Below are 24,578 nucleotides of genomic sequence, written 5' to 3'. Positions count from 1 at the left end.
CAGGCTCCCCTGCCCCTGCTGGGGCCTGCCTTTCCTTTCACCCGGGACCAAGTCATGCATGTGCCCAGCCTCACCCCAGCCCCCAGTGCGTGCCTGGTCACACATACGCACAGAGAATTCTTTATGCCTCTTTATTCCCAATCTCATCAGCACTTTACAAAATCAGACTGGAGGGAGAGAGGCCTGAGAAGGCTCCCTTCCCACCCTCCAACCTCAGCCCAAGTCTGGAAGGTCTCCTGCCCCCTCCCTATAGAAGGGACTCTAGGGGTGGGGCTGGTGCAGGGGGAACTGGGAGCTGGGCCAGGCCTGCTGGGCCATCCTCTCCCCCTGCCAAGAGGGGAGCTGGGCCTGGAGAGGGGCAGGAAGTAGGACCAGTCCAGCACTCCTGAGTCCTGGGGCTCTCCCTTTCCTGCTGACATTAGGGCTGGGACCCTGGCTGTCCCTAAATCACCCACCCCTGTAGCCCTACCCACCTTCTACATCCGTATCCCCCCCCCCCCCGGCTTTCCCTAAATATATACAAATGTACAGAGGGCTCCCCCTCCCCGGCTGGGATGAGCTCTATCCTCCCCTCCCTCTCTCCTTCCTTCCCTTCCTCTCCATGAGGGCCCATGGCCTGGTTTCCAGCCCTCCCAGGGCACCAGCCTGGGGGTAAGGGGTGTGGACAAGAAGGACCTTTGTGCAAAGCAGCTGACATTAGGGCAGGGGAGGACAAGAGCAGGAACTGAGTCCTGGCCCTCCCAGTGAGCACCGCCCCCAGGCCTTTCCCAGGAGCAGGAGGAGAATGTGCTGGGGATCCCAGGAGGGGTCTCAGACTCCTGGAGCCTTTCAGTCACAGCACCATCCTAGCAAGCGAAATCTTCAAAGAGACCTCCTGGGGGACCATGGGGGTGGTGATGGTTGGGGAGCAGGCTGCTGGCCCCCCGACCCTCGGCATGGCCCCGGCTCGGGCAGGGACTCTGCAGGAGAAAGAAAAGAGGGAGTGGGATAGGGAGAACTCGTGGGGGCAGGGACTCTGCCGAGAAAGAGTGGGACAGGGAGAGGTCAAGTGCTGTCCCCAGGGCTCACACCGCCAGCCTTTCCTTGTCACCTTGGGCAGAGGCTCCAGGGCCCACTCCACAGGCTGGTTCAGAAACCATGGGGGTATCAGTCCTGGGGAGGTGTGGCTGCATGCTCTGTAGAGCTCGTCCTCACCTGTTCCTTCAGCTCCTGAAGCCCCAAAGTGGAGATGCCCCCAGTGGAGGTCCGCAGGGGGGTCTTGGGACGCCTCCATACCCGCTTCAGTCGATCCCAGGACACCTTGAGGTTCAGGGTCGGGGACAGCAGTGGGCTCAGGAAATTGGTTGAGGAGAAACGTGAGCCTTACCATGCCCAGCTGCCCACAGGACTCACTGCCACAGCAAACTCCCAGTAGGACACCCCGTCCTCCTCACCTATCCCCTTCTCCTGACTCTGAGCCCTCAGGCCTGCCAGCCAGTCAGGGGACCCTGGCAGAGAATCCTGAACCTGACTTCCCAGCCAGGCCAGCTCCACCAGGCACCCTGCACTGCCCCCTTCTGCTTTGCCCATGGCCCCCACTCCCACCCTGCCTTCCCGGGGCCCTTGCCTCATAGATGTAGTCAAGGATCTCCAGCAACGTGAGGATGCTGGCCCCAATGAACAAGCCCATCTGTCCCCCGAGGTCTCCTGGGAAGCAGGAGAGCAGTGTCAGAGGGAGCGGCCGGGTTGATCCACCCACACACAAGCTGAGGGGGACACCAGTCTCACCCAGCAGGGCTGACAGGCCATAGGCTGCTCGCTGCTCCATGGCTTCAGAGGTCAGGGCCTCAAAGAAGACGTCTAGGACCAGGAAGTTCTCCCTGTGGAGACAGGAAGCAGGGTATCCGTGTGGGCCTCGCTTCCTGAGAAGGCTGGCAGGGGCATCCTGGATCCAGCAGATCCTGATCAGAGACCTCTGCATGGGGAAGTCAGTGACCACCCCCGGACTCCCCAAGGCTGTGAGGGGAGGCAGCCCCGGATGTGTGTCAGCTTCATCTTTTGAGGGGTAGCAAAGGGCCTGGGAGAGCAAAACACAACTCCTGGACCTGAAGGAAACCCTGCTCCCTCCTCTAAAACAGCCAGTGGTGTTGCCTTTGCCTCCTCCTCATGCCTCTGCGGACCCTTCAGTGACCCCTGTTGCCTGTCAGTCCACTCCACAATGCCCCTTCTCAGTGTCCTGGGCAGCTGGTGGCCTGTCCCTGGCACCTTCTTCCGCAGCCGCTGTCTTTTCGCCTTCCTCCACACAGCTGCCTATGGCTGAGGCTCCACACCACACCACTGCCCCGTGCCACACCACCCCTCTGCCCCATGTCCTCTCACTGGACACCTCTCCATCGCCTCCTCTCACAGACCCAAACCCAGGGCCCTAAGAGGTGAGTTCATGCCTCCCCAGCTTCCCTCCCTGACTGAGGCCTGAGAGTCAGTCCTACGTTATCAAACGTGGGCTCATTGACAAATTGTGGCATGGATTTTGTGTCGTAATCATCTGTCCCCACAGAACTCAGCACTGGGCTTGGCACCCAGACCATGCTCCGAAACTGTAGACTGGCAAGAGGGGACCAGACCGAAGGCTCAGGGCGGTCCCTCCTGCCTCCCCTTGCAGGGTACTGTGTTTCTCTCCGGTCTCATCCTGTCCCTCTCCCTTAGAGAAGGGGAGGAAGACGCATAAGCAAAGCACTCAGAAACGTGGCATATGTGTGATGATGGAGATCTGTATGGGTGCTGGGAGCTCAGATGAAAGGTGTTTGGACCTGGAGGTGGAAACACTGAACATGACTTGAGCAATGAGCCGTGCTGCTTAGAAGAAAAGGGCTGTGGCCAGGCACGGTGGCTCACACCTATGATCTCAGCACTTTGGGAGGCCAAGGATGGTGGATCACTTGACGTCAGGAGTTCAAGACCAGCCTGGCCAACATGGTGAAACCTCATCTCTACTAAAAAGACAAAAAAATAGCTAGGTGTGGTAGTGGGTGCCTATAATCCAGGCTACTTGTGAGGCTGAGGGAGGAGAATTGCTTGAACCTGGGAAGTGGAGGATGCAGTGAGCCAAGATTGTGCCACTGCACTCTAGCCTGGGTGACACAGCAAGACTCTGTCTCAAAAAAGAAAGAAGAAGAAGAAGGAGGAGGAGGAGGAGGAGGAGGAGGAGAAGGAGAAGAAGGAGGAGGAGAAGGAAGAGGAGAAGGAGAAGGAGAAGGAAAAGAAGAAGAAGAAGAAGAAGAAGAAGAAGAAGAAGAAGAAGAAGAAGAAGAAGAAGAAGAAGAAGAAGCAGTAAAGGGCTATGAAAGGCATTCCTGGAAGAAGACTCATCATAGAGATGCGGCCCACTCCCCACCTCCATCATGCCCAGCGCCTATTGAGGGCAGCCTCCACCACACACACACACACAGACACACATTCTCTCACACACATACCCATTCACAGATACACACAAAGTGTGCATGTACACACACATACCACACATTCACATACACATACACTCACATACACACCCACAGGAAACACACACGCCCCACACAGATACACACAAACATGCATGCACACACACGTACACACCCACATACACCCCACACACATACACACCCACAGCCACATACACACAAACACATACACACATATGCTCACACACACATACACACACACACAGCCACCCCCCACAGACACACATACCGTATGTAGGTCTCATTGCGGTTGTACTTCCTCGCCAGGTACCGGGCTGAGCCCCTGTTTGGGATCCTGACCATGGAGATTTCTTTCCCGTAGCGCGTCAGGTTGCAGGGGGTGGGGCAGAAGCACGGGCCCTCGGGGCCCCCACCCAGGGAATCTGCAACACAGAGGCAGCAGCTACAGTGGGAGTTGGAGAAGGGTGGTCCAGTGGCCCACCAGCTGCAAAGGGGAGGCCAGGGGGCTGTCCTGAGGCAGACACACCCACACCAAGGGCCTTTACTGGCCAGCCCCGGTGCTTCCTAGAGGGGACTGGCTGCAGGTCCCCGCCTGAACCAGCTTCAGACTGCTCCAGAGAGCAGGTGTAAGCAGAACCCCCCAGCACCCTCCCAACCCCCAGGACTGGGGGGGTCCTCATGGCCCAGAGGGAGAACAGAGCCCATCCACCAGAGCTAATCAACTATGTGAGGCCTCAGACACACAAGGAGGTGTGGAGAGGATGCTGGGATGCATGGATGGGTGGGTGGGTGGATGGATGGATGGATGGATGGATGGATGGATGGATGGATGGCAGATGGCCAGATCGATGGATGGGCGAACAGAAGAACAAATGGACCGACAAGCTTCCCAGGCTCAATGCGCTGGGCTTTCCCTGCCTGCCCCTTCAGTTCCACTCTCCACTCTTCCACCTTGCTCTACACCCTACGAGGCTGATCTCTGCCAAATGCATCACCTCAACTCCCTTGTCCTTTGGCTTTGGGTTGAGTTTGGCCAACAGGAGGCCCTGGCAGAAACAGAAAGTGAGAGGGAAGAGATGCCAGGGTATTTCTCCTGCCGCCTGGCTTCCTCACTGCCAGGCCGTAGGTGGCAGAGGCTGTGCTGCTCCTCCAGCCATGCTGCTGTCAGTCAGCCCTCTCGGACAGCCACAGGTCTCTCCTCCTGCAGGCCTGGTGGGGATGAAGGCTCCCCATGTTACCAGCTCTGTGGTCTCCCGCTGTGTCTTGCAGGTTCTTTACTCCTGATCACACATCTGTTCCTTCACTAAACACCTCCAATCACCCCTGTGACAGATGCAGGTGGTGTGGGGGACAGAGAAGGGCTGGATGTGTGTCTGGCTGCCCAGTGTCTCAAACCCAGCCCCACGGCCCCAGGTGTCTGGATTACTGCAGCCAGCTTGGCCAGTCCCTGACTTTGAGTTTCCTCCCCTCCTACCCATTGTCCACATCTCATTGGACTCACCTGGCATTCCTGCCTTGCCAGCGGCCTTTGTGGGCTTCCTAGAGCCTCCCTCCTCCTTTTTTTTTTTTTTGAGACAGGGTAATTCTATAGCTCAGATTAGAGTGCAATGGTGTGATCCCAGCTCACTGCAGCCTGGACCTCCCAGGCTCGAGCCTATCCTCTTGCCTCAGCCTCCCAAATAGGTGGGACTATAGATGTGCACCACCACACCCAGTTCACTTTTTTAGTTTTTGCAGAGACAGGGTCTCACCATGTTACCCAGGCTGGTCTCGAACTACTGGGCTCAAGTGATCCACACAGCCTGGCCTCCCAAAGTGCTGGGTCTACAGGTGTGAGCCACTGTGCCTGGCCTCCCTCCTCCACTCTTTCCACTCCCTCCCCTGTTCTCTGCCCTGCAGCCACACAGATCTTTCAGTGCCCTGGACACAGCATGCTCTTTCTGTCCACAGGTCTTTAGTGTATGCCCCCCTTTGTACCTGGCTCTTATACAGCCATCAAGCCTCAGCTAATGTGTCCCTTCCTCTAGGAATCCTCCCTACCTTCCCAGGCTAGGGCTGCACACCCCTCCTTGGGGCCTTGCCACACACCCGAGGCTCCCCTCTCCAGGAGTTGACGGGCTGTGTGGGAATGGCTGCCCACAGCCCTGCCGGGCTGTAAGCTCTCCAAGGGAAGGGCTGTTGCCCCCACTCTCACCTCCAGTACCCAGCACAGGCTGTAAAGGTCTGGAAAATGCACGAATCGATGAATGGATGGATAGATGGATGAACTGCAGATCAGGCAAGATCTGTGGACAGATGGGGTTTGCCTTACCCACACCGATAGCCAGCAATGCATTTTTCCTGAGACCAAGAGAGAAGTCATTTCACTTTCTCAAAGTGGGTGAGCTCATTGGTTGAACCAAGATGAGAAGCCCAGCCCTTCACTCCCAGTCCTGGCTTCTCTGCAACCCCCCCACCCTGCTGCCTCCACTTACCCGAGTGTCTGTACCTGCAGAGGTCTGCAGACCTCTCCCCGACCCCACTGAAGTATGGGCTAAGGCTCAACCCCCAGGAAGAACCCTCCAGGAAGAGATTGGGAGGGGAGGAGCCAAGACAGTGAGGAGAAGAGTGGACAGAGACATGAAGAGGCTGATGGAGAGGTAGGGAAGGGTAGGCAGCACGGACCCAGTGTGTGGTCGGCACACTCGATGTAGATATTTGGTGGGCAGATGGTCTCATTGCCTGAAAGGAGAGAAGATTATTCCTAGAATCTACGATCACTTCCCCTGTCCCCCACATGCCCAAATGTAAGCACATACATGCATGCACACACATATGCACACATTTGCATAAATGTGCTTGAACACCACACACACAACCCCCACAAATATGCAACCATGGATATAAATGAGCATACACATACACAAATACATATTAACATGCACACAGGCATCTGCATGCCAGCATTCCCACAGGCATACGTGAAACCATGTTTAAAAGTCCCAAACACGCACATGCACACTCATACAGGTACAGACACACACACATGTTGTATACATGCGCCTGCCTGTGCACATGAGCAGTGCCTTGCCCCAGGAGGCTCTGGAGCCCAGCAGGGTGGCATGGAGGGCTGGCTAGGGGTGGGATGCCCACCTGGCATGTGCACCATCCGGCAGTGGCAGCGCTGAAGCACAGCCTCCTTTTCACAGCGCAGCCGGCAGGCAGACACACTGTAGGCCGAGTAGCCCTGAAGCTCAGGCTCCCTGAGCTCACTCTCCGTGCGGCAGTTGCCCCAGGGCTGGGGCAAGTAGGTCAGCTGCAGAGGTGCGGTATGATGAGGTCATGCTCAGGAATCCCACCCGGTCCTCCAGTGCCCACAGCCCCAGCAAAGTCAATACAGCTGGCAGGCTGTGAGCTTCTAAAGGGCAGGTTTGCTCTGCATCCCCTCTGAGCCCAAAGGTGAGCCCTGTGCCCAATCCAGGGCCTGGCAGGAGGTGCTCACCCGCTGTTCCTGGCAGGACACAAAGGTCTGGAAGCCTGGGGACACCCCGAACCCCAGCTGGTGGATGTAGGGCGGCTCCTCCTGGCTGTGGATCTGCACCCGAATACCTGCCTCAAACGACGTCTCATCTGCACAGCAGAGATGGGGACCTTTGGAAACCCATCCCGGGCAGAGGGCCCAGGCCCCAGTCCCCAAGATGGCCCTTGTCCCTTTCCGGCCTGCGTACTTGTCTCCCTCCAGATGGGCAGGTACTCCTCCTGCTGGATGTCCAGCATGATCTCCAGGCCACTGCCCATGCCCCCTGCCCGGCTGGGCAGCGAGTTCCGCGGGTCCGCGTTGAAGGTGTAACACTTCCCATAGCGAGTATAGACCTGGGAGGTGGGGTGAGAGAGCAGGAGGGGAGATGAAAGGAGTGGCCAAGGCAACTCCGAAGTTCCCTGCTCCCCGTCGAGGGCCACCAGATCTGCTTGGACACTCCAGTGCCATATCCTAGCAAGCAATGCACAGCCCAGTCTCTCCAATGAGCGCCAACTTTTCCACCGATGGCCTCCCTTAGATGATTAAAAGGCATCTCCAACTTAACATATCAGCACATCAACACCTTCCCAAACGCTGCCTGCCCCACACCATCCTCCTCCTCCCTAGTAAACCACCCCACTATATCCATCCAGTTTCTCAAGTCGGAATTTCTAAAATCTCCCCTTCCGTCATCCCTGCTTCTTTTTCTTTCTTTTCTTTTTTTTTTTAGATATGGTCTTGCTCTGTTGCCCAGGCTGGTATACAGTGGCATGATCTCGGCTCACAGCAGCCTCAACCTTCCAGGCTCAAGCTGTCCTCCTGCTTCAGCCTGACAAGCAGCTGGGATTGCAAGCATACGCCACCAAGCCTAACTAAGTTTTTTTTTTGTTTTTTGTTTTTTGTTTTGTAGAGACAGGGTCTTGCCATGTTGCCCAGGCTGGTATTGAACTCTTGGGCCCAAGCAGTCCTTCTGCTTTTGGCTTCCCAAAGTGCTGGAATTACAAGCATAAGCCATCGCATCCAGCCTCCAGGCCACTTCTGAAATATATTTAGAATCCATCCACTTTCCTTCCTTCTCCAGCAACCCCCATTTTGCAATCTCCTTCTAACTGGTCTCCCACCTTGGTCCACCCTTGCCCCTCCCTACTGGAAGCTATGGTGCCCAGTGCCCAGTGCTCAGATCCAATGAAACCACTCACTGACTTACCCAACAATAGCTTCCCATTTCCCACATAACGAAGTCACGCTCCTTCCCTAGCCCAAAAGTGCCCATGTGATGTGGCCCTTGTCTGCCTTTCCACCACCTCCCCATATCTGACAAGTTCAGACACGTGGACTCCTTTCCTCCTCAGGCTTTTGTTGTTGTCCCCTCTCCTGGAATGCCACTGCACACACACTCTTGGTATGGCTAGCTGCCCATTGCTGAAGCCTCAGCATGTCACACTCATACATCACACAGACACGTTCAGTGTCACCGTCCTTGCTTCCACATGTCTGTTGGTTTGCCCAAAGTACTTATCAAGACCTGAGATGATCTTGTCCATCTACTTGTCTCCTGTCCATTGTCCATCTCCCTCAATGAGCGTGTATGCTGCACAGAAGCAGTGAGACTGTCTGGTGTCCCCAGCCTCCGGCCCAGTGCGGGGCACAAGGGACACTTAAGCTGTCTCTGCAGCAGAGAAGCCAGGCTCCCTTTTCCTCTGCGGAGAGTTCTCCTTTATGGACAGCAGATGGCGCTGGCGCCCCGGAGATGGACGCCCAGGCTCCTGCTGGGGATTTAGCTGCCGCCAGGAGCTGCGCAGCGGCAGGGGTGGAGAAGAGGCTGAGGGAGAGGCGGGTTCTAGTTCCCCCCTGCCAGGCTTCCCCAACAGAGCCGAGCCCCTGGGTCAAACCCATCACAGGCAGCACCTTCCCTGGGGGCAAGGGGTCGGCGCACTCAATCACTCTCTCCCGCTCCCCCTCCCCTCTCCTTGGGAGCATTTCCCACTGGTAAAAGCTGGGAGAAAGAGCAGGAAGCAGTGTGGAAGGACACAGAGATCCTGAATGCCTGGTTTCACAGGGGGAGTGCAGAAGGGAGAGGCGCCGGGTGGAGAGCAGCGAACCAACTGAGAGTCCTCCCGAGACCTCCTAGGGGTCCCCATCCCTGAGAACTAGACCACCCTGCTGCGGTGCTCTGGGAGCTGCAGCCCTGATCCTTCCCTCTCCCACAGTTCTTCTACCACTCAACCGCCCTGCCTCCCGTTCCCGAAACAAAAACGTGTGCACCACAAACAAAGCACCCTGAGTTTACAGAACATGGTGCCGTCTACCGCTGCCCACATTCCCTCAGTACCAGCTAGGTGTAGTTATCCCGACTACTGCAGATGAGGACATCACAGCTCAGAGAAGTGAAGTGACATCCAAAGTCACACAGCTGGGAAGAAGGAGAGGTGCCCCTCATCCAGGGGCCAGGGGCAAGGCTCCAGCTGCTCCCGCAAACCATTGCTTGTACCCCCACCCCAAGCCTACCCTACCTCAGGACCCAGCTCCTGCCCCAGCCCCATCCAGGTAGATGAAACAGGAATGGGCCCCAGGCCCATCCCCTTCTCTTCTCCCATTCCCCTTTTGCTTCTGCACCGTTCCTCTTGACCTTCCTCCCCCTTTCTTCTCCATATCGGCTTCCCTTCAATTCCTCACCTGTCCCCCGAGTCTTCTCCTTTCCTAACACCCCCCACACACCTTTACCAGCTTCCAGGTTCAAGTTCTTGACCCCATTGGTATCACCCCTGCCCTCCTCCCTGTTATGTGTCCATCTGTGGGGCAGGAGTGGGTGTCACAGACAGCTCAGGAGCGCTCAGTATGCCCCATGCACTGTGCTAAATGCTTCACATGGTCTATCTGGATGAATCCTCACAACTACCCTGTGAGGTGGGTATTATTATCTCCCCATTCAACAGAGAAAGAAATGGAGGCTCAGAGAATTCAGCTTGTTTCCCCAGATGTTCAAGCTCAGGGCTTCTCAAACGCTATTGTGCACATGAATCAGGGGGATCTTTTTAAAGTGCAGATTCTGATAGAACAGATGTGGGGAGGGGGTTGGACAAGGCTGAAAGTCCATGGACCACACTGTGAATAGAAAGGCACTAGATGAAGGGGGAGAACCCAGCAAGACAGCCCGACTCTAGACCTGTGCTCTTATCACAGGTCACTGGAGGTGGAGGAACCCTGAAGTGGGCTGGGTGCAAGATTCCTCTGTCCCATCCAGGTGCAGTGGTTCACACCTGCAATCCCAGCACTTTGGGAGACCGAGGAGGGCAGATCACTTGAGGTCAGGGGTTCAAGACCAGCCTGACCAACATAGTGAAACCACATCCCTCCTAAAAACACAAAAATTAGCTGGGCGTCGTGGTGGGCACCTGTAATCCCAGCTACTCGGGAGGCTGAGGTAGGAGAATCGCTTGAACCCAGGAGGCGGAGGTTGCAGTGAGCTGAGATCATACTGTACTGTAGCCTGGGCAACAGAGCGAGACTCCATCTCAAAAAAAAAAAAAAGTCCAGGCCCTGGGGCCCATGCCTGTAATCCCAACACTTTGGGAGGCCGAGGCGGGTGGATCACAAGGTCAGGAGTTTGAGACTAGCCTGGCCATATGGTGAAACTCCCATCTCTACTAAAAATACAAAAATTAGACGGGTGTGGTGGCGGGCGCCTGTAGTCCCAGCTAGTCAGGAGGCTGAGGTAGGAGAATCGCAAATGGCTGAGATTGCACCACTGCACTCCAGCCTGGGCGACAAAGTGAGACACTGTCTCAAAAAAAAAAAAAAGAAAAAAAAGAAAAAAAATTCCTGGTTCCTGGTGGTGTGGAAAAGGCAGATGGGAGGCATATATTAGTATTTGTAGAAATCTGAAAGTACTCAACCTCTTCCTAATTCAAACCAAGAAAATGCTGGAATCAGCTCTTGCTGACACAGCCAGTTTTGCGTATACGCTTCAGTTGAAAGGCTAAAGAAGGCATGGTCGACGTGGGGTACCCATGTTATGAGCTCCTCACTCGTGTCCCTCAGCATTCAGCACCACCTCGGCGGAGCCCTGACTGTCAGGCACCATTATGGTCTCTCTGAAGCTCAGCCTTACCCATGGGACCATGAACTCCATGTGACCAGGAGTCCTGTTTCCCTCTTGGCATCCCCAGATCCCAGCGAGATTTGCAAAAGGAGGTGTGAGATGGGAGGAAGGAAAGCAAACACTATCAAACATCCCCACTTTGTACCAAGTCCTGTGATAGGTGCTTTTGATCTATTTTCTCCTTTGAGTCTCCAAGAAACCCATATGAGCTAAGTATTGTTGTCCCCATTTAATGATTAGGTACCAGAAGCTCAGAGAAGGAAAGTGACTTGGCTGAGGGCACACAGAAAGTAAATGACAGCCAAGATTCATACAGAACTGAAGCCCCTGTCAAAGCACAGTAGGTGCCTATAGAACACCTGGTGGGTGTTCAGTGAATGAATGACTCTTGGAGGCTCCTGACTCTCGGAGGGGCTGGGGCAGCGTCCCTACCTGGTACCTACAACAGACACACACAGACATATGCTACATGGCACCGAGCCCACCCCACACAGGGCAGAATGAATGCCCAGCTGGCGAGGGTGGTGGTTCCTTGGCACACAAACCCTCAAGGTGGCTGTGCAGAGTCAGGGTGACAAAGGGAGACGGGTGGAAGTTGTCTGGGTCTCAGGGATACTCTGCAGGGAACAGACCGGCCAGACTGGCAGGAGGAGGACACTTGCACAGCCTGGGTCAGTCATGACGGCTGGTCAGAGCACAGTGTTGCCCAGGAGACAGTCCCTGGGCCCGGCAGGCAGGGGCGGATGGAGCCATCAGCTTCTAAGTGGCAGACCCCTGGTGGCAGCACAGCCCACGGCTTCTTCCATGGAGACGGCACGGCAGCTCTGCCACAAGGTCCCACAGGTTGTCCTCTGCTCCCTCCCCATGGACTGGCCCAGGAAGGGGGGGGCACGGTATGGAAAGGAGTTGAGAGTCCAGGGTCCAGTCACAGAAAGGGGAAGGTTGTGGGCCAGGGAGTGTCCTGATGGCAGAGGGGCTATCTCCAGATCACCAGCTCTCAGTCTCTGGGCCCTGTCCCCATCTCAGACCCCCACCTCCTCCTTTGGTCTGTCCTTCCTTGTCTCTCTGCCTTAGCTCCAGGCACACGCTGCTAGCCCTAGCAGGGGCACGTGGCCTCCCAAAGCCCCTCGGCCTTGGCTGACAGCTCCTAGACAGGACTATGTCTGTGCTGCACACAGACCCTCGGGTCCCCTCCCCCACCTTCCTTCTGGCCAGCCCCTGCCTGTTCTTCTCTGATCACCTCCCCTTTAGTGTTGGCCTGAACCCCGGCCTGGGTCTGTCTGCCTCGCTAGCCTCTGTTTCCTGATCTCAGTCTGTCTCTCAAGTCCTTCCCTATCCGCCTGGCCTGTCTGTCCCTGCCTCTGATTTGTTATCCACTCGGACTCTGTTTCTCTGCTCCTGCCCTCTGTTGACCTGTCCCCTCCCCTTGGCCTCTTTCTCTCCCATTGGCCTGGATGCCCCCTGGCCTTTTTGTCCCTTGCCTACTGCATTCTGTATCCTATTTGCTTCTTCTCTATCCATCCCTTAGTCTGGCTGTACAGTCTCAGCCTCTTGCCTTCCTACTAGACTTTTCCCTGGGCCTGAGGCTCCCTATCCTGACCCAACACATCAGGAACCCCTCTCCAGGTGCCCTCCGCCTCCTTCTCCCTGGCCCCTCTCTCTTAGGATCTGCCTGAGACAGTGATGAGCGGTTGGGAGAGAGCTGTCCAGAGCTTGCTCCTCCTGACAGCGGTGGCTTCTCTCAGCCCTCGGAGCTCCATCCTTTCACAGCTTCCATTTCTCCAGAAAACTCTCCCTGGCTGGCTTGCTCGCTCGCATCCTCCCTCCCTTGCAGAGCCCACAGGGTTAACAGGCAATTAGCGGGGCCAGGGCTCAGAGCTGCAGCGGGGAGAGGGCCCTGGGCCTCCAGGAGATAAGAAGCAGCCAGGAGCTGCCGAGGCCAGGCTAATCCCAGAGCTAATCTTCGGCCTGGGCTTTATCTCCACTGCCTTCTGGGCATCCTGCCTCTGGTCCTGGCACCTACCCCCCGACATTCTTCCATGGTGTCCCTTCCCCCAAATTCTATCAGCTCTCCCCTTGATGGGGTCCACCCCATGCCTCTCACTTAGGCACTCCTAGAATGAACTCTTCTGCCCCTAGGTCCAGAGTGGGCTAGTGGAAGGGGGTGCATCTTCATCTGCTCTGGACTGTGACCAGCACCCTGGGGTGGAACAGCTCCCACGGCCTGGCTTTATTCAGGGGTGGCACAGTATCCAGATTCAAAGCCTCTTCTTTCCCTATCCTTTCCAGGGGCAGAGGAAGGAAGATGGCACCAACCAAAATGCCTAGGGTGTCTGCACTGCTCAGAACTTCGAGATCACTCAGTACTTCGAGGTCACTCAGTCCAATCACTCATTGTACACAGGCAGAAACAAGCCTAGAGATGGCAAGGTTCAGATCCAAGGGCATGCATGCAGAAAACAGGGGCAGATTCAGAAGTGGACCCCAGGTTCACAGGCCAACATCACCTCCCTGGGAGTCAGCAGGCCCTGGTTTCAGCCCTGGTTCCACCACTGACAGCCTGTGTGACTTAGGTTAGTAAAGTGATTTATCAACTTCTCTGGGCCTCAGTTTCTTCATGTGTCAAGCAGAGACAGAAATCCCTGCTTATTTCACAGATTAGTTGTACATCTCACAAGAGTGGAAGTATGTAAAAGGCATTTACAAAGTGCAGTCATATACATATACCAGTAATAAGGGTTTTGTAGAGACCAGCATGAACCAAGCTAGGGCAGAGACTGATCACTATGTGGTGCTAGAAATGGATACACAGAAGGCTCATAACATGGGGAAAGGGGCATATATTTTGTAGCCTGACAGAACAGGGTTCAAATCCAGCCTCTCCCACCAACTTTGGACAAGCCACCTCGATGTGTGATTGAACCTCTCTGAGCCTCGGTTTGCTCATCTGTAGAAGGGGAATGGTAATTCCTCCTCCTAAAGTTAGATGAGTGGATTAGAGATCAATCCAGTGATTCCTGGCAGATGCTCAAGGGAGGGGTGAGGCCCTTTGGGGAATGGAGCTTCCTGCCAGGATGGTGCAGTCATTTTCATCTTGGATCCCCACTGGGCGCATCCTCACAGGGCATCAAGCACCTTGCAGGCTCCCTCTGCAATTTGGGAGTGGCTTAGAGGATGAAGCTCTGTCACAGCGAAATCCCCAGGCTCTGAGATATGCCTCTCCTACCAGATGGAAAGCCCAACCTAGTTTACATCCAGGCCTTACCCTTAGTTAAGTCTGTGGGATTCAGATTCAATCGATTAACCTCTCCCATCCTCCATTTTTCATCTGTAAAATGGGAATAACCACAGGCGCCCTTCAGTGGCGTTATGAGGAAAGACAGAATGCACGTAAATCATAGCAACCACTAACATTTACTTAGTACTTACCTCTGTGCCAGGCACAGGTCTAGGTACTTTATATAGATTAACCCCTTAATCCTCACAAAACTCCTATACTGGTGGTAGTCCTGTGGTTTTCATTTTACAGACAGGGTAACGGAGGTACAGAGAGGATAAGGAAACTGACAGGGCAGGCAGTCTGGGCCTGGAGTCCACCCATAGCCACCGTGTGACATACACCTGGCACACAGTACCTACAAATAGTAGGCGCTCAAGAACTGGTGAGTGTTCAAACAACACTTACTTTGTCCAACACTATTCATTGAGCCTGTGCTCAACAGTGTCAGGCACTGTGCTTTGCGTTGGACATACAACAGGGAACAAAACAGACAGCCTCTACCCTCAAGGAGTTTGCTATCTGGCTGCAGAGACATTCATTCATTCAGAGTACTTACGGGCCAGGCACGGTGGCTCACACTTGTAATCCCAGCACTTTAGGAGGCCAAGGTGGGAGGATCGATTGAGCCCAAGAATTTGAGACCAACCTAGGCAGCATAGCAAGACCTCATCTCTACAAGTAATAATAAATTAGCCAGGCATGGTGGCTCACACGTGTAGTCCCAGCTACTCAGGAGGCTGAGGTGGGAGGATCTTTTGAGCCCAGGAGGTTGAGGCTGCAGGGAACCCCCGTGATGGCACCACTGCACTCCAGCCTGGGCAACAGAGCGTGACCCTATCTCGAAAAAAAAAAAAAGAAAAGAAAAAGTGCTTATGGGGCACTTACAACATAAACACTGTGAACTGCACCAGGCATGTTCACAAATCCACCAGTCACACAAATGGATAAATTATTACTAGTTGTGATCCTTGTTGTGATCCTTGTTGTGATGGAGTGACCTAGCCAACGCCACCAAGGTGGAACAGGAGCTCAATTTGGCTGGCAGGGTCAGGAAAAAACTTCTCTGAACAAGCCACCTGGCTCACCCAGGAGGGGCATCAGACCACCCCACACTCAAGAAAGAGGAATACACAGCCGCCCTCAGCAGGCCTGGTTCTACACGTGCATACAGGGGCCCCCCACCTCCTCGCCTCCACCGCCACCCATGAGCTTTTCAGGGCCGCTTCCTCCCTGCGGTGGATCTAGGAGGCAACGGCCGCGGTGTTCGTTCGAATGTAAATGTGTGAGCTGTGGTGGAAGGGACAGGGGAGCCCTAGGAGCCAGGGAGGGCTGGGGCCGTGGAAGAAGGCTGTGGTCCCCGGCGGGCGCCGCGCTTCCACGGTAGAGGAGAACGGGAGGATGAAGGCCTCCGGGACCCAGGTTAACAGTTCCCCGGGCAGCGACCGCTTAGGCCTTACACCCTAGAAAGTCAATTTTAATTGGTGAATTGGTAACTAAGTCCTTCCCTGACATTCCCGCCCCTCGATGCAAAGTTCCTCGTCAAGAGTTTTGCTTACACATTGGAGCACACACCCACAACCAGGCGGGAGTTCAGGAGACAAGACAGAAGGAGGCGGCGGGGACGGTGGGTGGGTGGGTGGGTGTGCGCCCGCCGGGAGCCCTGGCCCCTCGCCCTCTCCCGCACACACAGTCTGGCCGCCCAGGCCTGGCCCACCCGCACCCAGAGGGCCGCACCCACCGGCTCGCGCTCCTCGCCGCCCCCCACCCCCTCAACTCCCTCCGGCGGGGCCGGCATCCATCACCGCGCCCGAGCGCCCTCCCTCCCATCTCCTCTGGGCTCCCCCGCTCTCCTCCCTGGGTCTGCCTCATTTGCATTCATTCCCCCGGCTCCCGGCTCCTCAGCAAAGTGACCTCCGCACACAGCAGCGCCAGAGGCTTCCACGGCGGAGGGAGACACCGCCGCCCGCCCCCGCCGCGGCCGGAGAGGAGGCGACAGGGGCCGGGGTCCCAAGGAGATGGATGCGGAGCTGGGCCTGACTGGCTGGCCTGAAGCGGCCGAAAGGCCTGGGGCCGAGGGGCACTGAGGGACTCGGGTGCTCGGGTGGGATTTGAACCTGCGACCTCACTCAGATCCCCAGCCAGGCGGGAGTGAGATATGGAGATCAGCACGAGGCCCGGGAGGTTGCGGCCAGAAACGGAACCCCTGCTGGGAACCCGGGGCTCCCCAACGTCCCGTTTCCTTCCCCTGTGAGCCCCCACTGGGGAGAGGCCGGCCCCACCGGGCCGTCGCCCAGGGGTTCCCAGCTCTCCCGGGGGCCTGCCCAGCCCCCACCTCGCCCCCAGGGCCCGCCGAGCCGCCTCCCCTCCCCCCCGTTTGGTATTTACACCTTCCACACATTTGTAAGCTATTATCCTGTCCACGCTTAGTCACCGCTGAGCCAAGCGCCACGGATTTAGCTCCTTTAATCTTTCCTCCTAAATCAATCCTCCATTTCCCCTTAATCATCCCGTGGCTCCTCTCTGAACTCTCGCTGCCGCCTCGGCTGCTGCAGCCCGTGCCTATCTCTCTGGAACTGCTCCCCCTCCAACCCAACACCCACGGGTGTCCCAAGGGCATGGTGAGCATCTGAGGGGTGGGTTGGATTTCCAGCGCTGCCAGCCCCAGGCTAGGAGCCAGGGGAAGAAGTGCAGACCCCTGCCCATCTTTTCCTGGAAAACACACCACTGAACCTTCCCATCTCCACTCTCAGGGTCTCTGCCCCTCTGTCCTCCTCCTGCCTTCCCACCCTCACTCATCCTTCTGAAGACCCTAAGTCTCCACCACGATTTGCAAAACATCAAAAAACAAACAAACGTGGCAGATCTTCTCTCCTTGGCCCTCCTGCCCCCAGTGCTGGCCGTTCCCACCTCCTCTTCCCAGGTGCTCAAAGGAGGTGGGCTGCAGGGCCAGCCTGGAAGGGCAGGGAACACTTATAACTCAGCAGCCTGAGGCTGGCCTCTGTTCCTTCCTCCAGAGTGGCCGTCCATGTCTCCTGGACCACCGCAGGCTCCACCACTTTCACTTCCTCCCACCTCCCCATGGGACCCACTGACTCAGGGACTCAGTAGCTTGGGTCTTGACATTCCAGTGCTCCCTGTAGTGCTCCCTGGGTGTCCCTGTCTCTCCATCCCTGATCCTTTCTGCCCCCTGCCTGCACCTAGCAGAGGCAGCCCTGCCACCAGCCACAAGAGGGAGCAGATTCCTCCCAAGAAGCAGAAGGGCAGGGGTGGGGGTCCAGGAAGGAGTGGGGGCAGGGGAGACAGAGAGAGGATCAGAGGGGGACAGGACGTGGGGCCATTTCTTCAAACGCTAATCAGCATCTTCCGGCAGTGTCTGAGAAGCTGAGCTGATAATGAGCCCAGCTCGGGGCTGATTCCTGATTAATGAAGAGGCTACGGGGCTGCTGAGTGGGGCTGGGTGGGGCATGTCCCTCAGGGTCCTCCCACTGCCCTTGAAGACCAGCCCTCTGAGACAGTAACAGTCCCTGCCCTTCCCTGCCGGACCACACCACTTACATCCCTTCCAACCACTCCACTGCCCAAACAGACAGGCTGACCGCACCCCTCCAGGAGGGTCTGAGCCGCAGCTGGTGTGGGGTGGAAGGTGGGGAGGGTGGGTGGGTGCACCTGGTTCTGCAATCTGAGGGGTTGGCAGCCCTCAGTATTTTTTAAATCAGTTACTGTTCTGTTAAAATAATCACGATTTGAAGCTGCTTTTGACACACTGGAAGACCCAGCCATCCTGGGCTCCTCACACAGGGCAACAGTTAGCTGGGGCTGAGGAGCAGCTGCATCCTTCAAGACTAAATGGTCTTCAGTTGTCCTCAGACCCCACCCTTCCCTACTGTATCCCCCCACCCCAACCTGACCTGCCTGGCTCCTGAGGGCAGCATCCGCCCTGAACCAGATGTTGAAATAAATGTGCTTAAGGCTCATGCTTCAGGAGAAGCTGGGACCACGGGGAAGAGAGAGCTGGACAGGCAGGGGGAGTCAGAGGGACATCTGTGCAGCAGATTAGAGGCTTGGACCCACCTCAGTGGACACCCCCTCCCTTCCACAGCCAACGGGGCAAGGGGCAGCCCTTGGAACCTCCAACCCAGTGGCAAAGGTGTGGAGTTGGGATGGAGTGTGGAGTAGCCCCTCCCAGGACCAAGGCCAGGGGGTGGAAGGCAGAGACTGTCAGTATTGGCCTGACCACACACTGGGAAGAGAAGGGGCTAAGGAGGTCGCTGGGACAGAAGGAGTGGATGCTGAGGAGCCCGAAACTGGGTCCTGTGACAGCCAGAGAGAGAGAGAGAGAGAGAGAGAGGGCTTTCATGCTGTTCTGTGCCTCAGAGCTGTCCTGGCTGGTGGTTGGGTGGGGCAGGGAGAAGAGAGGAGGGCAGGGAGGGGGACTGCCCAGCTGGAAGAGGCCTTGTCTAATTGTGCCTGATTAGTAGAGAGGAAGAGAACAGGGCGAGTGATTAATAGTCACGGCAGTCACCAGCGTGTGGGGAAGGAGGGTCGGGAGGGGGAGGGAGACCGGAGAGCCCAGAGGGGATGGAGATAGTGAGGCACCCACAGGGCCCCGGGCTCCTGGCCCTCCAGGGGCTGCCTGGACCCTTGAGGACCCTGAGGAGAGGGGCTGGCTCCTACCCATGCCTCCACAGGGCTTCTCCACCTCCCCCAGCCTCAAATTTCCAGACAGTAACAAGGAAAAGACCAAGGTCACGTCCTGCACCTGGGAAGAAAGGCACCTTTGCTCACATAGTGTTTCCAGACACCCCACTGCCCCCAGCCCCCAGACACAGACCCTATCCTCAGCTCCATCTGAGATTGCAGCCCACGGAGTAGATGGCGTGACTTCTAATCACAGCCTGCAGCTACCCCCCTATACTCTGTGGTAATCCCAGCCCTGCCCTACCCAGACAGTCTCATTCCTAGGGCCATTCAGAGCTGTGCTGTCCAACGCGGCAGCCTCTAGCCACGTGTGGCTCTTTGAATTAAAAATTAATTTTCTCTGTTGCACTAATCACATTTCAAGTGCTCAACGGCCACATGTGGCTAGTGACTACCATGTTGTACAAGCACAGGTGCACAGCGTGTCCATCACCACAGAATGTTCTATTGGCCAGCACTGATCTAGACAGTGTGTGCACACTTCTGCACCTATGCACTCGTGCGTGCATATTTTGGAGGGCTGAATAGAATGAGAATGCTAGAACAGGGCAGAGGAGGGTGTGGGCCATAGGGTCAAAAGCCGGGGGACGACGAGGTAATGGAGAGTAATGAAGATGCCAGTACACAGGTCGGAAACCAGTAGGTGGTGCTGAGAACAGTCAGGTTAAAGATAGCCAGGAGTTGGGGTGGCGGCATTTATAACAGCTGACGCTTACACAGTGTATACGATGTGTGTGCCAGGTAGTGTGCTAAGCTCTTTAGGAGCATCTCTTTAATCCTCACAGCAACCCCCAATTTTTAGGTTCTAATATCCTATTTAAAGAATACACAAACTGATGCTCACAAAAGCTTTTTGGCTTCCCCACGGCCACAGAGCTAAATGGGTAGAGCCGAGGTTCGAATCCTGGTGGTCCCCAGGTGAGAGGAGATGCTGAATTTTAGAGCCACCCTTGCATTTTACAGCTCAAGAAATGAAGCCTAGGGAGAAAGAGGGATTTCTGCCTTTTAGTAAGAGGGCAGGCTGAGAGCAGGCCGCAGTGGGGAAGGTAGAACTGGGGCTTGGAGGAAGGGGGTGTGGGTAGCAGATGGCGGCAGGAATCAGGGAGGAAGGGAGAGCTGTCTACAAGACTGGGGGTGGGGGACATACAGGTGGTAGAATGGGTAGGAGTGAGATGGTATGAGACTGAGCGAGGAGGGGAGGGAGGAGAAGAGAGGAGCAGAGGTAACCAGCTAGAGCTAGCCACGGTGGAGAGCACTGCCTCCCAGGGCCCTCTCCTCTCTCCCCTCTTCTCCTCTCCAAACTGTGCCCAGCCTGCCTCATCCCCTAGGTCTTCCCAGCTCTCCTCCACCCAGAATGGCCTCTCCCTCTCTGAACTCAGCCTCTTACTACCCATGCACCTCGTCTGGCAATGGATTCTGGCACCTTATGACACCACTTGCATGGCTGATTAACTCTTGCATGGTCGCTTAAGCTTCTGAGTATCCCTGTCCCCACTCTACCATGAGACTATAGGCTGCTTGAGGACAGGGACTGGGGACAGGGCTTCCCATCTTTGCTGTCCTCCACAGCTCTGAGCAGGGAGTCCAACACATAGTAGGCACGCAGAACTCCATGTTGATTGACTGACTGATTGGGAATGCATGAAGGGATATTAGGGAGCGTGGGGGGAGAGCGATTGCAGTGGTAACAGAAGCAAGAGCAGCAGCAGAGGGGACTGGGGGAGGGCACATTACCCGGAGTAAAAATAGGCTGGAAAATGTGACATTTATTAACTTGGATTCCGGAGGAAAGGTCACAGCAGAGTGGGGAGTGGGAAGGAGGAAACAGGGAAAGCAACAGAAAACACATAACAGCCCCTTGGTGAAGCCTGTCCCTGTCTCTGACCATCTCACCACCCATACCCTGGCAGGCTCCCCACCAACCAGCTCACACAGCCATCTTCCCACCACAGACCCCAAATCCCCATCATTGACTCCAGGTCCTCACCACAGAGCTGATTATGGACCTCATGTCCTTTTTGGAGACCCCATATCTTCATCTCCTTCCCCCTTCTCCAGCCTTTCCCCTGTAATACACCCCATCTTCCCCATTGCCATGGATCACGGGCCCCCAGCCCAATCTGTATTTCCAGACCCTGGTGAATCTGCAGCAGACTCAGCCCTTGAATGCCAGACCCAAGAGAGAGTTACGCTCAGCAGACGGGGGATGCAGTGTGTGCAGAAGGGTAGGAGGCTGGGCTGGAGACAGGGGAAATGGAAATCCCAAAGGGGAATTCCTGTCCCCCAGTGCTTGCTATGCCCTCTACCCCTCACTGTCCTGCACCAGGGCCAGAACCTCAGCCCACAGACTTCTACCATCCTCCTCTCTCCAGCCCCAGGGCACCAGAGGGCCTGTGGGAAATCCACCCACACTCCTCCGGGCCATCCCCAGGATTCCGGGGACTCACCAGCCTTGATCAGGGGATCCCTGTTCCTGTATCCTCCGGGCACCGCCTCCTAGCCTGGAGACCAAGCAGAACCCTCTGCCTTCCTCCCCTTACTTCCTCACCCCCTCCAGCTCTTCCTCTCCTTTCCTCCCACTGAGGTCTCATCACCCTTCCCCTTTCCTGCCCACCCCCAGCTCCCGCTCAGGGACACAAAGACCCCATTGATTTCTGCCCCAACAGCACCTGCTGAGCCTGAGCTCTGCCCAGCCCCCAGTACGGAGTGGTGAGGATCGAGGACAGCAGAGTCCTGTGGATCCCAAAGGCCACACTCACCCTCCCTACCCCATATCCTCCTCCTCGGGGACTCTACCAACCTTGGCTTTGGGGAGCAGTGATTTTCCCTAGGAGAGGAGGTGTACAGCCGGACAACAGGCCAATACCCCTGACTCTTCTCCCTGCACAATGCTCCCCCTCCTGTCCCTCTGTTTCTACCTAACTCCCCTGCCCAATGGCAGGAGGCCCCAGACACTGCAGACATGGTGGGGGCCAGGAACCTTGTTGGCTGGAGCATGTTTCCTGGCGATCCTGAGGCAGCGGGTGAGTGAGAACCTGGTGGGGGTCCCTATCACTGGGGCTGGCTGCTGGAGGCTGGGCCGGAGTGGGCACCATGTTGACGCCAAATATTTGCATATGCACTGGGCAGCGGTAACAAGGATGAAACATACACGCACACAGACACACAACGCTGGGAGCAAACTGTGGACTGGGGACAAGCATCTCGAGCACCATGAATACTAGATACCCTGTGACTGTGGGTGAATGGAGCCCTGACACACAGGCGGCGTACAAGACACTCCCACCGCCCTCACATACCTGACTGTGGGAGGCGTGCATGGGAGAGCAGCCCAAGCTCACACCCCTCTCCTGGAGAGGGTGCGTGTGTTTGTACTCACACATAGGAGAGAGATGGCGCCAGCAGTCTCCAAATGGGGAGCAGCAGTTGGGATAGACGGTGGGGGGTGTCATGAGAAGGGATGGCATCCACAGTGGGACCCTGTGCTTGGCAGCTAAGCGAGAGCTGGGAGCTAGGAATGGAGATGAGTAGCTCTCTGGGTGTGGGTGTGCGGGTGTGCGGGTGTGCATGTGAGTGTAGTGACAGGGACAGTGAGTGTGTGTGAGCGAGGGAGTGTGCAGGAAACTGTGTCCCCCAGCAGTATGTGTGTGTGTGCGCGTGCATGTGTGCATGCACCCATGCTGGGGCAGCAGTGAGGGTGAGTTATGCACGTAAGAGTGAACCAGTGATTCCCAGTGTAAGAGCCAGATCTGGGCATGGGAGCCGCTATAACAGGAGACAGAGGGGGACTGGCCCCCGGGAGGGCTGGAGGGCAGAATGAAAGAGGGATGTGTGAGGGAGTCTGTGAGGAGGGCATGTGAGAGCCACAGAGATCCAGAAGAGACACTGGAACCTAGTGTCCTGAAGACGGGCTCTCTGCAGCCTGCCCACCAGGCCCGCTCCCCAGGAGGCCGCCTGGGGTCCTTCCCTAGATGGAGCCCCCCAAACCTCCCCTCCCCATCTCCTTCGTTTGGTGGGAAGAATCCAGTAGGCTCGGAAGAAAAAGGGAGCAAGAGAAAAGTAGGAGTCAGTTGGTCTGGCCTTGGGATGGTATGTCCCTTCCCTGCAAGCCAGCCAGCTCCAGGACACCCGGGCCCACCCCAGGAACCCCCACCCCAACTCCCAGACCTGGGCACTGCAACAGCAGCAAGACCAAGAAGAGTAGCAGCAGGCGCCCCAGGGTAAGCCCGTATGAGCGGCCACTGCTCCATGGCTGGGAAACCAGAGGGAGATGCCAGGCTTGGAGAGACACGAGGCCAGCCTCTGGTGGCGGAAGGAAGGGAAGCCCTGTTGAGGATGCCCCTGCACACCACTGCCACCACTCCTTCCCGCTCCCCAGCCTCCAGCCACCCCAGGCCAGGCAGCCCAGCTGGCAGAACTCACCACAGAGAAGTTGCTGGCGGAGCAGTGATGCCCACTGAAGTTGCAGCTCTTGAGCATGTCGGCGAGCTGGTGGCCAGTGCGGTTGAGGATGTCGACCATGTCAGGCTCCGGGTAGCGCAGGCCAGCGGCACGGTGCCCATCCCGGTCTTTGGGGGGCAGCCCTGTCAGATTGGCCAGGTGGAAGATGTCGGCATCGCTGAGTGCCGAATGCCGGAAGCGGTTGATATTGCAGAGGGTGACAGCCGGGAAGCCCGCCACTGGGGCTGGGGCAGCGGGGTCCATTGCCACCAGGTGAGGCCGGGTCAGGTAGCCCCGGGCCAGGCCAGCCGCCTGGTACAGGAAGGCAGCCAGCGAGGTGAGTAGGGCCAGTGCCCACAGGGTTCTGCGTAGTCCGTGGGGGCCTGGACCACAGGCCCGGCCCAGTCCATGCAGGGTGCTGGTGCTGGCAAAGGTGGCCAGGTCCCGGGGGGCTGCTGCCCCCCGAGCAGCCCCGAGGAGGCTCTGCTCATCCCCTGCCTCCTTCTCCTTGGGTTTCGCATCCTCCTCAGCAAATTTGATTTTGCACACAATCTCGATCGGCATCTGTCCCCGGCTGCTGGGACTGGCCAGAGCCTCCCTGCCCTGTCCCTCCCTAGCCAGCAGCCCTGGTGCCCTCCCGAGTGGCGGTAGTGGCAGCGGCTGCTCTTCTAAACTCAGGGCAAGCGGGAGGAGGACAGGGACAGGGTGGGGGCCCGAGATGGGGGAGTCACTCCCACTCCCAGCAGCTCCGCAGCCCTGGTGCTGCCTCTGCCGCTGCTGCCTCTGCTGCCGCTTGTCTCTCTCCTCGATCGTCTCCTTGTGGCTTCCCTTATCAGCACCAGCACAGCTGTCAGCCCCTGCGTGTGTCCCTGCGAGCGAGCGAGTGAGCGAGGGAGCGAGCGCTGCTCCGCCACGCCGCGCAGCCCCAGCCGCTCCACTCAGCATGTGCTCCGGAGCCCACCCCGTGCTTAATAATTCAGGACATGTCAACAGCGTTTCACCGGCAGCACGGGCGTCAGGAGCCAGGCCAGGGGAGGGGGTAGTCCCCAGCCCAGGACAGGGATCCCGAGACTGAGGCTATCCCCCAAACTCCTGCTGCACCCTAGCCGCTCACTGGGT

The 24,578-nt window shown here is 56.9% G+C and overlaps 1 protein-coding gene across 2 annotated transcripts; it reads right to left on the bottom strand.

Moving 5' to 3' along the window:
- Positions 1 to 117: 117 nt before the first annotated feature.
- On the bottom strand, positions 118 to 24,578 carry ASIC4 (acid sensing ion channel subunit family member 4). 2 transcript variants are annotated; one of them, XM_023222017.2, is made up of 10 exons: positions 23,442 to 24,578; positions 7,148 to 7,292; positions 6,922 to 7,049; positions 6,573 to 6,735; positions 6,105 to 6,161; positions 3,709 to 3,862; positions 1,768 to 1,859; positions 1,607 to 1,686; positions 1,195 to 1,299; positions 118 to 959 (listed from the first exon to the last, which is right to left on the bottom strand). In XM_023222017.2, the coding sequence occupies exons 1-10, from the start codon at positions 24,402 to 24,404 to the stop codon at positions 846 to 848; spliced, it is 2,001 nt and encodes a 666-aa protein (XP_023077785.1). In that variant the 5' UTR covers positions 24,405 to 24,578; the 3' UTR covers positions 118 to 845. The 2 variants fall into 2 exon arrangements, with proteins under 2 accessions (XP_023077785.1, XP_023077794.1); XM_023222026.2 differs by lacking the exon at positions 6,105 to 6,161.

The sequence above is a fragment of the Piliocolobus tephrosceles genome, chromosome 11 (assembly GCF_002776525.5).
Source record: "Piliocolobus tephrosceles isolate RC106 chromosome 11, ASM277652v3, whole genome shotgun sequence".
Classification (NCBI taxonomy): domain Eukaryota; kingdom Metazoa; phylum Chordata; class Mammalia; order Primates; family Cercopithecidae; genus Piliocolobus; species Piliocolobus tephrosceles.
This window is presented reverse-complemented; position numbering and strand designations above follow the sequence as displayed.